The sequence below is a fragment of the Sapajus apella genome, unplaced genomic scaffold, assembly GCF_009761245.1.
Source record: "Sapajus apella isolate SASKATOON/1434 unplaced genomic scaffold, GSC_monkey_1.0 scaffold2, whole genome shotgun sequence".
In the NCBI taxonomy this organism is placed as follows: domain Eukaryota; kingdom Metazoa; phylum Chordata; class Mammalia; order Primates; family Cebidae; genus Sapajus; species Sapajus apella.
The window spans coordinates 29,569,117-29,584,496 of record NW_022436942.1 but is presented as its reverse complement, the minus strand read 5'-3'; the positions used below and the strand labels follow the sequence as shown (position 1 = coordinate 29,584,496).

At 32.4% G+C, this 15,380-nt stretch overlaps 1 protein-coding gene and 1 long non-coding RNA gene across 10 annotated transcripts in view; one reads left to right on the top strand and one right to left on the bottom strand.

Moving 5' to 3' along the window:
* Positions 1-1,031: 1,031 nt before the first annotated feature.
* CNOT2 (CCR4-NOT transcription complex subunit 2) overlaps positions 1,032-15,380 on the bottom strand; it is a 108,817-nt gene continuing 94,468 nt past the window's right edge. For 6 of the 9 annotated variants that reach the window (XM_032295580.1, XM_032295637.1, XM_032295605.1 and 3 more), the window contains 5 exons: positions 13,873-13,934; positions 13,734-13,783; positions 11,830-11,930; positions 9,790-9,934; positions 1,032-2,879 (listed from right to left, as the gene is read on the bottom strand). In XM_032295580.1, coding sequence (XP_032151471.1) covers positions 2,793-2,879; positions 9,790-9,934; positions 11,830-11,930; positions 13,734-13,783; positions 13,873-13,934 — 445 coding nt within the window. In that variant the 3' untranslated portion in view covers positions 1,032-2,792. The remainder of the gene's footprint in view (positions 2,880-9,789; positions 9,935-11,829; positions 11,931-13,733; positions 13,784-13,872; positions 13,935-15,380) is intronic. The other 3 variants (XM_032295613.1, XM_032295589.1, XM_032295599.1) reach the window with 1 other exon arrangement.
* Positions 8,279-8,460, top strand: LOC116563028. Its single transcript, XR_004274173.1, has 2 exons — positions 8,279-8,351; positions 8,389-8,460. It is a non-coding gene; the product is annotated as an uncharacterized LOC116563028 (long non-coding RNA).

Sequence of the window (15,380 nt, the reverse complement as noted above, 5' to 3'; positions counted from 1 at the left end):
AGTGTCAAAAAGAAACAAACTAGTTATGTGGCTGGCTTTATATATACTTTAAGAATTTAGATCAACTTTCAGTTCTTAAAATGTATTATATCTAAAGAAAACTATTTGTGTAGTGAAGTCTCTGAAAATAGAGCTTTAGCATATAAATTATAGTACCACCCAAAGAATTATATTTGAAACCAAATAAAGGATTTCCCTTTGAAATTAAATAGCTTTTATTCCTAGAAAGCCAATCATAGTTTAATCTAAAAAAATTTATTTAACATAGTGTACACATCTATTTCACTAGCTATATAGGGGGAAATTAACAGAATTAAAGCTTTGAAAGAAAATGTGAAATATAATTGAGGGTTGTCACCCTCTACATGTATAACCATGTTATAAAATCAAGGACTATTATAACCGTGTTATATTTTAAAAATTTAAAGTAGTGTTTTAAATATTTCAAATAGAGTGACTTGTATTTTGAAGTCCATAGCATGGTAATTTCTGATATTAACAAGTTCTAAAAAGCTGATTAACATGCAAGAGTTTCTTCATTGTGATGATTTAGGATAAAAAGAGCTCACAAAAATGGAAAAGAGTGCATTTAAAACTCTGTATATGGTAGTTAACAAAAAAAGAGAAAAAATTAAGAGCCAAGATAACGAACCACTTGATATGAGCTATCTTATTTTTCTGAGTTGTTCATCAGTACCACCCATGATCATGCTTCATCTGAGACTTCAATTTATATTGTTGTTTATATTTATCAGAATAAAGATCCCCTTCCATATTTTTCTTCCCACTTGTTTTTTGTGGTTATGTAGGAAAAGTTACATTTTATTTTACAAAGTGAATTACTAGAAAAAAAATGTAATCTTTTTCTATGGAATGATTTCTATGATTTGATTCTGGTTTATGTCAAGTAAGGTATAGTGTTCTCTGAGGGTTTTTGCACAATAGATAAAATAATTACATAGTGCTATCTTTCCTACTGAGGAGATGCTTTGGTTTAATTCTGAAAGATAGGAAATGCTTTTTTTTTAAAAAAATGTCAGTTTCTCATATCTCAAAATGCATAGAAAAACATAAACTTTAAGCCACTTTATATTCCTGATACACAAGCACAGCAATGTCATAAATGCTTCATTTTCAAATGATTTGGTTAATGTCAACAGACTTTTACTATTCATAGAAAAATAGGTTAAAAATGCATTGCCTTTTTTCCTACTCTCTAGTTCTGCTGTGGTAGCTTCAATCTTCAGATTTTAAAAATACAGTATGTGTTAAGATGGGAAAAGAATCCGTCAATTTGTAAATATGAGATATCTAGGCCAGCAAGCTTAAGTCAAGTCTACCCATTCCCATCTTACGGCTTACCTTAATTTGCACATTACTTCTTAAAGATAAATCTCAAAGGTCTATCAAGAAATTTCTCCTAAATTTTTCACAGAAGTACTATGGTTGAGTTCCAAGGGTATTCAGGATGTTTTATTTCTAATGCTGTCACAATCCATTTAAAAAATATTTTCTCTGATTAATACTGTCTGAGTTTTTAACCTACAAGTGAAACGATTCACTATATTTCCATTATATTACTTGTTGGAAGCTAGAAAAGACATTTGAATCACACCATTCAGTTTGATATCTGTAAAATTTCAGTTGTTTTCTGTATTTTTCATGTTGAAGAAATAACTTCACAATTTCAAATCAAAGCCAACACTGCAGTGAGGAGAGCTTTTCTACTTTATTACAAAGAGAAGAAGCCTTTATGTGGTCAGAAAATACAAGATTGATCTTTTTTCTCTTCCTATGAAACGCTGCTGTTCAAACAGCCAGAGTGAATCGTCTCAGTTCACTTCTTTAAGTCCCATCACATTCACTTGGGTATGGATGTCCTTGGCTGCTGAAAATCTGGCCCTTTTAGTGCACAAGGCGACAAAGTCCCCTGACCAGCAGTTCCAGAATGTCCCATTTTCATATATTGCATCCATGCACACCTCCTAAAAATGAGGTACAGCAGGGCAAACATTTTCCAAAATAGATGTCATATATATAATATATACACATTCGTACATACATACCTTTATTCATGTGATGTCCAAAAATTTAAAAAAAATGTACACATTTATTACAAAATCGTAACAAAGACTGGACAGTGTTTTGCTCATTCTGGAAAGATGAAGCTCAGTAATAACACAACCCTGGAAAACCATCCAGAGATTGTGGCAATATCTTTCTTCTAAACAGTCAGATATTCTTGCATTAAGCTTGGCGAAACTGCCTTTCAAAAACAGAAGGGGAAGTAAAATGAAGGAAGCAGACCTTGCTCATCTTTCCAAATGAAATACGAGAAGGATCTTCACATAAAAATGCACAAACATTTGTTATTTTATTACCAATAGTGCTACAATGAACAATGCAAATTTTGTGGTCTAATTGTGTTGAGTCTTTTGTAGTTTTTCCTTTTTACATTTTAGAAACTATATGGTAAACTTCTGTCAGTGTATTTGCTTGTCTTTACAGACTCAAGTCTGTCTGCTGGCAAAAAGGAAATAAATGAAAAAAACTTCAGACCCTGCTCAAACTAGAGAAAAACAAATTACAAATTTAGTTGTTGGGCAGCACATAATTAGTAAGGCAGGACCTCAAATGGTGACCCTTTGCTTAAGCCAATTGCCAGATCCTCAAGGAATTAAAACCAGGGTGCCTGAGCCACATCAGTTCTGCAGTTATGTTGAGTATTGTGCTGAGACAGCCATACCCCAAGAAAAGGGAAGTCTTTTTTTTTTTTTTTTTTTTTTTTTTTTTTAGAAGGCTTGCTGAGCAGGGTTGTAGTTGAAGGTGGATGGCAGGTGAGGCCGTTCTTCTAATTTGTCATATTCCAGATGGAACTCCTATAAAAACAAATTTGAAAATTTAGATGATATCTTTCTCTTTTCATCTCAAATTATTGTCAAAATATATTTTAATATACAAATAAAATACCCAATATATATGAATCAACATCAACACAAATATGCCAACTTTTTCCTCTACATAAACTACAGCTTGAAGAAAAATAATGTGCTGTAGTTTCTAACTGATGAGTACAAAAATACAGACAGATTTTCTGTGTGTAAGTGAAGAGACTACTAACGAACATTTGACACTGAAATGTTGTGTACTGTTTTTGACTTAAAAAAAGAGAGGGCAATTACTGTATCTCTAAATCACTGGAAATTACAGGATATTTAAAATAAAACCCTTCAATTAAGTATAAAAACCTAAAAATTTATTTTGTCCATGAAAAAAGTTTAGAAATAATTTTCCAATTTGTCTTTCTTATACTTACATTAAAAAAAAAGCAAATACATAAAGTTACTCTAACCTCATTAAAATCTGGGGAAAGCAATGAACTTAAAACTCACGCATCAACAGACTTGCCATTTCACAAACCGAAAACTCTGACTCAAAGGTAAATCAACTGCCACCTAAAACTACACAATAGTTTTACTGTAGCAACATTTGAAGACTAGAACTAGATAGCAGCTCATTTTAATCAAACTTTCAAAATGCTGTATTAACTTCATGAGTCTTGAAATTTAAGAATGGTGAAATAATTTCTTCATGATACTTCCTACCCAAGATCAAGAATAGAAATGCAGAATATAACTATGTATATTAGAAAAAAAATGCAAACAACAAAAAATACCTCTGCTGCAAGCCCAAAAAGCAAGAGGCTCCAAAAGCCTCTTATCAATTCTATAATCTGAACGAGCACAAATTATCACACAATCCAGCTTAAAGAATTATGAAACTTAATAGGCATTATGTATTAAAGATTAAGCCAACAGTGACATTAGCAACTATAGTTAATATATTTTACCATATCTGTCTGGTTTCAAACTGATTCCATGATGGATATTTCCATTATTAAATTAAAATGAAAACCTATAGGTTATAATGGTCAAATTTTAAGATGGAATACCAAGTATTTAAAATTTAAAGATATTAAATTTAAACAAATTTAAAGATATTACAGACCTAACAGGCAGAGTTTATTGAAAGCCTAATATGTGACAAATTAGAGATACAGCTAATTTTATTCTAATCTTTGTAATAATTTTGTAAAGCAGAATTATTTTCATTTTGTACCTGAAGAAAATGAGGCTTACAAGTAACTTGGCCAAGTCATACAGTGAGTGCAACACCTAGGATTAGGATCCAGACCCATGTGACAAAAAAAACCTGTGTCTTTTGCAGTATAACACATCGTTTTTTATCTTTTTAGTCCAAGATCCAAAACAGATTCATTTACTTCATTACATGGCAATCCAGAAATGCTGAAAAAATTCAGTCCCCTTCTCTCTTGGTATAAAGAAAAAGGAAAAAAAAAAAATCAGTCCCCTGACAAGTTTATAAAGAAGGTACACCATGGTGACTTTTACCTGTAAAGGTTGACTTCATGTGACTGGTACAGTAACTAAGGCACAGAGGTTATTTACTTATCAGTAAAAATTAGCAAACAGCAGAATCGCCACCATAACCACAACATCCTGCCCTAATGCACTATGTAGCCACTATTCTCCTTCTCCCCAGCCCTAGCTAGGAATTAAAGTAATTTTACTGCTTGGTTCAAGTTGAGTATCTGAATTTGTGAAGAGGAAAATATATTCTTATGATTCTTCTGAAATTAAAATGGGCATTTTTATTTTTAAAATGTGTAGTTATAGGGAAAAAAGTCTATTTGTAATTTTGACAAAATGAGAAGTTCCACTGAATAAGTTAACTAAAATTTTTCACATTGGTGAACTACATTGTATTACTAGGAATTCAAACGAGATTAACTTTATGAATGTACATCTTTTCCCCCTAGAAAAATATCAGTTTAAACCTAAGAAGCATAAATAACTTTGATAAAATTTTAAAAATCTTCACTCTATCAGAGATTTGGAAATTATATAGATCAAATTTTGCCTTCCATGTTTTTCAATCTTGTTTTCCACATATTTTTATTCTTTTAAAAATATATAACGGTTACTTTAATTTGATTACTGGTAACACCACTTACATGTTTGTTATATATACGCACATACTACAAATATGCATATCCTTGTACATTCTGTAGAAGCAAGTCTCTTCTCTGTATACTACTATCTACTATCTAAGCCTCTAGTGGGCATGTAATTAACATGATAAATTAATAAACACAAGCTCTCTTCCTTTGTCTCAGGAACAGAACACTTAATTTTTCTAATATCAAATAATACATTAGAGAGGGTGTATTTATGTATTTGCTTGTAGTGGAAAAAAAGGATTTCTAAATTACAACATAATGACTACAAAGGCTAGAAAGAATTCCAAATAATTTTTAGGCAACTTTTTAATACCTCAGTTCTTCTAATTAATAAAATTAGGCTATGTATTCTCCAAAGGTTACTTGTATTCTCCAAAGGTTACTTGTTCGATTCAAGCAAAACTGAATGAAATGTTTTTATATAATCAAATAATGTTACAAAAAACTGATGTAATCACAGATCTAGTTATGTAGAGAAACATACACCATAGATATGTTTTCTCAAATTCTCAAGAAATGTCAGCTTTCTCTTAACTACATGTTGAGTATCTCTTATATGAGGTGCCTGGGAACAAGAGTGTTTCAAATTTTGGATTATTTACAAAATGAGATGGGGATGGGACCCAAGTCTAAACATGAAATTCACTTATGTTTTATATATACCGTATCCACACAGCCTAAGGTAATTTTATTTGTGCATAAATAATGAGGTTTGTGTACATTGTACACTGAACCATCAGAAAGTAAAGGTGTCAGGTACAGAATTTTCCACTTGTGACACTACACTGGCGTTCACAAGTTACAGATTTTAGAGTATTTAGGTTTTAGATTTTTAAAACAGAGTGCTCAATCTGTATAGTAAATCCATACTAACTTAAATTTTAGGAAGTAGCAAACTATCTTAAGTACAGTTATTAGAAATAATCTTTGAAGTACATATTACTAAAGTATAAAAACTTACTAATATGTAACAGTGGAATTAATGAAAAATCACATTTACATCAGACTGTCACATAAAAAATCTTAACTGTTAGAAATCCTAATAGATCCATGAGGTCAAATTAGACCAAAAAAATTCTTAAATTCTAAGTCTTTGAGAAAGCTACTGATAACAAGGCAGCCTCTATCACCTAAAAATTCACTGTGGAAGAAATTACTTTAAAATTTTATGCATGATGATTGTAAACATTATCTGAATCACTGGAAATTTAAAATTAGTTGAATATGAGTAATTCTAGCAAAAAGACACAGGACAACATGGCCTGCTAAGAAGTTATGAGTATCTAAAAGGAAAGAATGAGAAAAATATAATGTTAAATTTAAAAAAAAACTAGCGATAGGATCTGGTTCTGTCACCTAGGCTGCAGTATAGTGATGCAATCACAGATCACTGCAACACTGAACTCCGGACTCAAGCAATCCTCCCACTTCAGCCTCCCAAGTAGCTAGGACTACAGGAGCACACCACCACACCTGGCCATGTTTCTCTCTCTTTTTTTTCTTTGGTAGAAACAGTCTTGCTATGTTGCCCAGGCTGGCCTTGAACTCCTGATTTCAGGTGAATGAACTCCTGGTCTCAAGTGGTTCAAGTGGCCTTGAACTCCTGCCTCATCCTCTCAAAGTGCTGGGATTACGGGCATAAGCCACAGTCCCCACCCAATGTCAACATTTTAATGTATATATTATTTATTTATAGGAAATTCTGTAAATAAATAATGGATTGGATTCTAGAACTCAGGGTCACAAAATTTTTAGGAGGTAAGAAATACTTCTGGTTTAGATTATCTGATCCCATATTTAATACTACAATTATCTGAAAATAGTAAGTGATTTGGGGAAAAATGCTCAGACAAAATATTATGAATGGACACGTAATATTATGAAAGGACTCCAGGATTATGATGTAGACCAGTTCAGTACCTTTCAACAACACCATAACAATCAGCTATTAGTAAAAACATTAATTCATACTGTAGGCTTCTTACAATGAGTTGAGGTTATTTAAAATATGTTCTTTAATATATGTTCTTTAACTGTGAACAGTAAGGCACACCCACTTTACAAATGGGGACTCAAGTTAACTTAGGACATGACATATTACTAGATTTTCTATAATTTAATGAAGGCTGTTAATAAACATACTTATGAACAGGTCTCAGATTTCTAAATTCCTAATCAATATTCTGGGAAAGCACTTAATAAAAAAATCCTTTAGAAATTTTTTTGAATAATTTATCCTGTGAATATAATGCAACTTCAAAGTTTTAAGTGCATGAATTTCTATTTTAATATAACCAGGAGTGAGCTGCTTATTAATATCTTATTAATAACATCAATTCTGCCTATTTTCATTACTATGAAAATAATATTAAAGTATGTCAGTGTAAGGACCAACAAACTGTTACCTTGAAAGAGATCTGAGGGAGTAACTTAATGATGTTCTCTCTCACATTTTCACGTCACAGTTAAAAAGTTTAAAGATAAAGACAAAAGCTTAATTGTAAATGAGATAGCTAAAATTGAGCTAAATTATGGTTTATATATATGTTAAATATGTAAATCCACATTTAGATAGACACAATTTTCTTTAAAATGGCATTTACTTGACTGAGGAATTGCTTTTGCTGGAAATTAAAGGGATCCTATATTAATGTTTACATTGTCTTCTGAATACTGAACTTTATGAGGAGAACTTAATCCTGGAAAGCTGATTTTCTCACGTAAGTTGATTTCCTCACACATAAATCTAACTAAAATTATGTAGCTATTTTATTGCAAATATCTACCCCTTTTTACATATGTAAGTTTGGAATAATTTACAATAATATTGAGCAAAAGTATTCCAATTGAATGGAGAAAACTTCAGTTATTTCCTAATAAAATTTTTTTCTTCCTCCAAAGATTTTTTTTTTTTTTTTTTTTTGGGTATCCTGTAGCATCACCTAATCCACAGGTTCTTTAATTATGGACCAGGACCACTGTCATCACTGGTGTCACTTAGGAGTTTGTTAGAAATGCAAATTCTCAGGCCCCACCCACAGACTCACTAAATCATAAACAATAGAGGTATGGTCCAGAAATCCGTGTTTTAACAAGTTTTTGAGGTAATTCTAATGCAAGCTATAGTTTGAGAACCAGTGACCTAACCTAATAAACAATCAGCTCTAATTTTTTCGTCCTTGCAAAAACAGTAGTAAGCTATAATAACGACAATAAAAACAATAGCAGTAAACTACTACAACTACCACCATGTATCAAATACTCAACAAGTGCCAAGTACCATAGTGTGTGTGTGTGTGTGTGTGTGTGTGTGTGTGTGTGTGTGTGTGAGAGAGAGAGAGAGAGAGAAATCTAATCTTCATAAAAACTTAGAGGAAAATCTCATCTCGATTTTATTAAAGAAGAAACAGACATGAAAAGGAAAATTGTAGAAAGTCAAAGCATAAATAACAGCAACAGGAATTAAATTCAAATCCATGATACAAAGGCTACAGCTTTCTACTATAGACTATACTATATATCTTAAAGAGCAGGTAACATATACAATGTCTCAGTACTCTTTTTAATTAATGTGATTAACTGAAAGGTTAACTCATAAATATGCCTTTTGAAAACATGATATTCACATAAATTGGAACTGTTAAAATAACTCAAATACAAAATACTGTATGTGGACCTGGTCTGAGAAGTAATGACATTTACCACTGAGAAACATCTAAAAAAAAATAAGATTTAATTTCTTATGTGGATCTTATTTTGGTGTTGTCTGTTAGGCGTCATCTGTTTTTATTTCTTTTTTTGAGTTTTACTCAAATGATGAAATCTTGGGATGTGTAATTTTTTGTGATAAATATCTGCTAAGTATTTTACCTTGTCTTCTCAAAATGTTTTACCTTTTTAAAAATTATTAGTAAAGCATATTCAAAACTATAAACAAGGAAAAAAACAAATCAACAGGTAAAAAGCTGTCCAAAGAACTGTCAGAAACATTTTTCTTCTGTTTAAATTTATTTAAAACAAATTGAACTCTTTAGTTTTCAATCCTAAGGATCACTGATGGAAAATGTATCAGAAAAATCATGAAGTTGTGAAATCAGGTAATGTGGGTTATATTCTCTACTAGGCAGACTAAATAAACACAAAGTACTAAAAACCTATGTGAAATACACATTGACACTGATGAAAAGTTTGCACATAGGACAGTTAAAAGGCATTTAAGTGAGGAAAAGTTGCAAAACCAAAATAAAATAACATTTATCCGTAGCCTACTTCTCCCCAGTATTTAGCAAAATAGTCAGATAAATAGTCATGGTTAAATACTTGTAATTTTCTTTCTTAAAATGACTTGCAAATAAAGATTGAGATGTATTTCCTGCAATTAGCTTAAGTGTAAAAAGCCTGTTTATATACTGCTTTTAGGAAAATCTCATCCTTGCTTAGTTACAAAAATATAAAAATATATGACTGGGGTTGCAAGAAAATATCTTTATTTTACAATGCAGTAGACACAAAAAATATTTCAAACGTTACCAAGGCTTGTGTAAAATTACAAAATCTCTTAACAAATCCAATAATCTAACTATCAGTGAAATGAACTGTTTTGGGACACCAAGAAGATGGAACGAAAGAATTGGCAAATATGTGGCACCTTATTAGAACTGGATGTAATGGTACGTATAAACAGATAAAAGAGGACATTTATTTTTTCAAGTCTAGATTTATACATTTGCACATGGAAAAAAATATACCTTAGCTACTTTCCTCCAGTTAAGACAGTCAAAGAAGTAATATGTTCCCCTCTCATAGGTATTGGTTTTCATTGTTGGCTCCATGCCGGGTGCCCTGGTAATCCATACTCGTTCTTCTTTATGGTATCTCCAATCACGGTTAAAACTTCAATTTTTAAAAGAAAAGATAATTAACTTTTTCCTGTGGCTTACATCAAACAAGTGCTACATTTTATAAAGCTTTCCTCAGAAAAAAAAAAAAAAATTACACATAAAGTATATAAATATGAATGCTTCCTACTCATTTATTATGTTATTAAAATACAACCCTATTGAAATACAGAAACATTAATTCTTAACTTGTCCAGAAGGCACAATAATTATATTCACATCTTTATTAACTAAAGAAACGTTTTACACAAACAAGGATTTTAAAAGTTTTATAAGCAATGTGATAAAAACACAGGCAGGCCAAATAAAGACACAATGTATTAGAAAAACTGCACTAGGGTCCTTTCTTGCTCTTCTTAACACTCAAAAGAAATTGAGGTATCTCCAACTGTTTGCATTATTTGATAAGGAACTAAGTACAAAGTCTATTTATGTAAATTCCACATAATTTTGTAAGTATCTTGAAAATAGACTATTTTAAAAAATTATACTAAATATATTACTGTATTTTTTTATTCAAATTTTATTGATTCTAAATTCTCAAAAGCTAAGAGGAAATCCATTACAATTCACACATGAATCAATGAGAATTTACACTATTTGTAAACTGAGGAAGTAACATCCAGAAGTAACATCATGTCCCACAAAATAAACTTCCATGTAAAGCAATGCTTTCCTACCAACATAATGAGGTCGTTTTTAAGACATAAACAAGATATAATAACAGAACTGCCAGTGATAGATGAATGAGTGACTGAATGAATTTCTTTACTAACAAACAATTAAAAAGAACAGGTAATGATCTCTATTCTCACAAAAATGAAGGGAAAACTCCTCTCAGTTGTGAAGTAAAACAATTCATTATCAACATAATGACTTTTATATTTTGATCCAAAGCCATTTATACAAATGCTATTAGGAATGCTATCTGAGAAAAGGTCTCCCAATCATAAGGTCATAATTACTAATAGTATACTCTATAGTAAACATGTTAAAGAGTATTGTCTATTGATAAAATGTGTTACCAATTGTACATCTGAGTAATGACAGAAAACTTATTTTTAGAGCATCAGGTAAATACAGATCTGCTCAGGGAAAAAGTATCAATCAGCCAATTTCTTTACATTAATATTTGTTTAAATTGGCCAATAGGCTGCTGATAATGAAAATGTGGGCCTTATTTAATCAGCACTTCAAAACATATAACAAATATGCACAGTGCCTTACCTATAAGTAATGTTTATAAAATGATGAAATTCAGTATCTATTAATATATACAGTCTTGAATTGGATCATATAATTCAAATATTTACAAAAATTAGATTCACCAAACCCATGAGTTAAGTCAATTCTGTCTTCTTATAAATCTGGCATTTATTAATTAATTATTTTTAGAGACAGGATCTTGCACTGTCAGCCAGGCTAGAGTGCAATGGCACAATCATAGCTCACTGTAATCTTAAACCCCTGGGCTCAAGAATCCTCCTGCTGTAGCTTCCCAAGTAGCTAGGACTATGTAAGTGTGTGCCACCACACCTAGCTAATATTTTTCCTTATTTTTTGTAAAGATGTAGTATTGCTATACTGCCCAGGCTGTCCCTAACTTCTGGGTTCAAGTGATCTGTCCACCTCAGCCTCCCAAAGTGCATTACAAGTGTGAGCCACTGTACCCAGCTTCAGCATTAAGTTTGAAATTCTTTTTATATATATAGATTACGAAGCCATGGTAAGATATGGTTTTAATCTAAATTAAGTTCACTTTTATAAATGTAAAAATAAATTTCTTGATGGAGAAATAGTTCCACTTAAAGATAGCCATCATCACTTAAAGATGTTTTTGTAGTCAAGATCTACTACAATACAAAAGTGATTAAAATATTTTGAACATACAGCTCCACTGCAGCTAAAAGTTGTAATACGTCTCCTCCATTCATATAATAGAGATAGAACAGAAGGTCTTCACCATATCGGCCAAGTTTTATTGCAGCCAGCTGAAAAAGAAAAATAACTTATTCTGAAATATAAAACAAATCTGCAAATCCTAACATATAGTTGCTACTACTAAAGTATAAATGGAGAGATAAACAGAAACTCCCCACTTTGTAGAAGATAACAAATATTACATGATTACACAGATAGGTAGTTATAATTCTAAAAGGGAATTTCCTCATTTAAATGACTCTAGTCATTTAAACAAGTATTTCTGGTGCATCTATTTGATATGCTGATTGGAAAAAAAGCTAATTAAAAACTTCCAAGCAAGATCAAATGTTAACTGTATCACTACAAGGATTTAATGCCCAATGGGGCAACAATACTAACAATAACATTTTGCTCAGAGATCTAGGACTTGTATTCAAGTCCCAGTTTTATTACTCATTAATATGACCATGTCCTAGAATTTAACATTTATTAGCTATACTTGTCAAATGTGGACAATGACACCTATGAGGGTTATTAAGAAAATAAATGAGTGAAAGTACATGAAAACACCTTGTAGAGTGTCAAATATTATAAAAAATGTTAACTGAATCTATATCTGACAGTGATTGACAAGTCAGTTGTATGTTTCCAGCAAATCACAGATGGTGAATACAAAAATCATAGAGATGGCTTTTTAGTTTGTTTAAACAGATGCCTGAAACATAACTGCTTTACATTTCTCTCCACAAGGTAGAAAAATAACTGCCTGCCAAACTAAAGCATAGGTGAGGCTCAACAGTCTGAAATTTTCACATTAAAATAAACCTTAAAAGTGTCCCAAAACAACATTTTTATCTTGTTATTTGATCCTATATCTAAATATTTATTTGGTTATTATACATTCTCTGAATGTAATTTTTCTTTCCATTCATGTTATCCCTATTCAGGCAGCAGCCCCAATCTGACAGATTCTCCTAAATTAGTATTTCTCAAATTGGCATAAGAAAAGGTCTGGAACACTTAGGTAATTGGAGTGAAAGAGCTCTATAGTGGAGGTGGGGGCAAATCACACAATCCACAAATAGAAAATAGGAGACCTCTTTTACTTCTTGCCTCCCATCTACTCAAGTATTAAAAGACATTGAGAAAGGTATCCCTTTACTTGCCTGTCCACAACATCAACATCCACTTGACCACAGAACTGTAAGGCACACTCAGAATGCTGTCATACATATACGCATACATGTATATTTATACACAAATATATAACAAAAATATATTTCACTGAATTATGTTGTCTTCCAAGGCTAAAATTTGGATATCATTGTGCATTTTTTTGTAATAGAAACAAATTCTCAGTTCTTCTAAAGCAAAAAGTGCCACGATTTTTTTTCTTAGATTGAAAAAAGAGATTAAGCTGTAATCTGTTGTTAACAATTACTTTAGAATTAGAATTTTAAGTAATTTAAAAAATGGAAATGAAAAACTACAGAGAAAAATCAAAGGTCATAAACAGTTTTTAAAGATACAGACCATCTCATTAAAATCACTGTATCTGTAATACTTATAAAGAAAATCTTTTTACTGGTAGGGTCATAAAATAAGATTATCAGAAGGAAATTTATCAAATGTTCCAAGCTAGCTTATTCCCATCAACTGCAGGTAGGTTGTAACCTGTTGTTAAATATAAGAATTTTCATTTTTTTTTAACCAGTCCTAACATTTATCATTTAACAAGTTAACATGGACATATGAAAGCATATTCCTGACGCCATTACTAATTATTTAAAAAACAGAATGCTGTCTGAACTGAAAAACGTGAAAAATAGATAAATTCATGCTGACTGAGTAGAATAATAAACTACACTCACCTTATCCCTAATGTGAATGTTCGTTAAGTACTCAGATGGAACATGGAAGTCTAGATAATAAAATGAAAAAAGCCTTATTAACTGATTCTTAGTTGTAAATATGTTTTTAAAAGGTATAAACACAAACAGATTCTCCTACCTATGTCTTGAGGTCGACAAGGTGAAGATGCCCAGGGTGATGCAAATTTGGGGTACAGATTTCTGAATAAGGGGGAAAAGAAAACATTTTGAAATCCAAAGCAGAAAAACAGATTTCTAACTTTAATTCAGGAAAATCAGGAAAAACAGAGTCTAAATGTAAAATGAGCATCTTTACTTCTAATTCCCTTACTTGGGTTTACTGACTTACACAGAAGCAAATGGAGAAAGGGAGATAGAGGAGGGGAGTGGGGAAGGGGAGAGCAGGGAGGGAAGGGGAGAGGGAGGGGGGAGGGGGAGAGGGGAAGGGAGAGGGGGAGGGAGGGGGAGGGGAAGAGAGAGAGGTAGGGAGGGGGGAAGGGAAGGGAGAGGGGAGGGGGGAGGGGAAGGGAGAGGGGGAGGAAAAGAGGGAGGGAGGGAGGGAGAGAAGGAGGGAGAGAAGGAGGGAGAGGGAGAGAAAGAGAGAGAGAGAGAGAGAAATGATAGGACTCTTTCCCTCACTATTCTTGCAATAGAGTATAAATAACACAACATATCACAATATACAAAACATTTGATTAATTTCTACTTTTACTTGACTTCAACTCAAGATGCTTTAAATTCTTCAATACCATGTCCCCAAATTAAATTACTTTCCCATTTATTCATGCGGCAAGAAAAACAAGGAGTATTTGCAAAAGTTTAAATACATCAAATATTTACTGAGTATCTATTACAAGCCTGGCATGGCACTGTTCTAGGTGCTTAAGATACATCAGTGAACAAAGATCACTGACAACACGAAACTTTCTGGTTGTGGATGATGGATTGGAGGGAGGCAGACAAAAACATTGAACAGAATAAATAAGTAAACAATGGCCCATGTTAGAGGGGAACTGGGAGGGGAGACTGGATGTATAATTATTAAATAGGGTGGTCAGTTAGGTTTCATTAAGCCAGATCTGAAGATTTAAAGAATATGAGGGAGAGAGTCATATTTATTATCTGGCAGAAGACTCTTCTAGTCAGAGGGAATGACCAGAGCAACTAAGGAAGGGACGTGGCTAACATGTCCAAGGTACAACAAGGTGGCTAGTGAAGCTGGAATACAGTGAACAAAGGGATAAGCTGTTGAGGTGGGGTTGGGGGACAGACAATAACCATGTAAGACCTTGTAGACCTGTAAAAATTTGGGGTTTCTGGCCAGGTGCAGTGGCTCGCATCTGTAATTCCAGCACTTTGGGAGGCCAAGGCAGGCAGATCACTTGAGGTGAGGAGTTTGAGACCAGCCTGGCCAACATGGTAAAATCCCATCTCTAACAAAAATACAAAAATTAGCCACCCATGGTGGCATACGCCTGTAATCCCAGCTACCCACGAGGCTGAGGCAGGAGAATTGCTTGGACCTGGGAGGCGGAGGTTATAGTGATTCAAGATTGCACCATTGCACTACACCCTAGGCAACAATAGCGAGACTTCGTCTCAAAAAAAAAAAAAAAAAAAAAAAAAAAAAAAAAAAAAAAAAAAAAA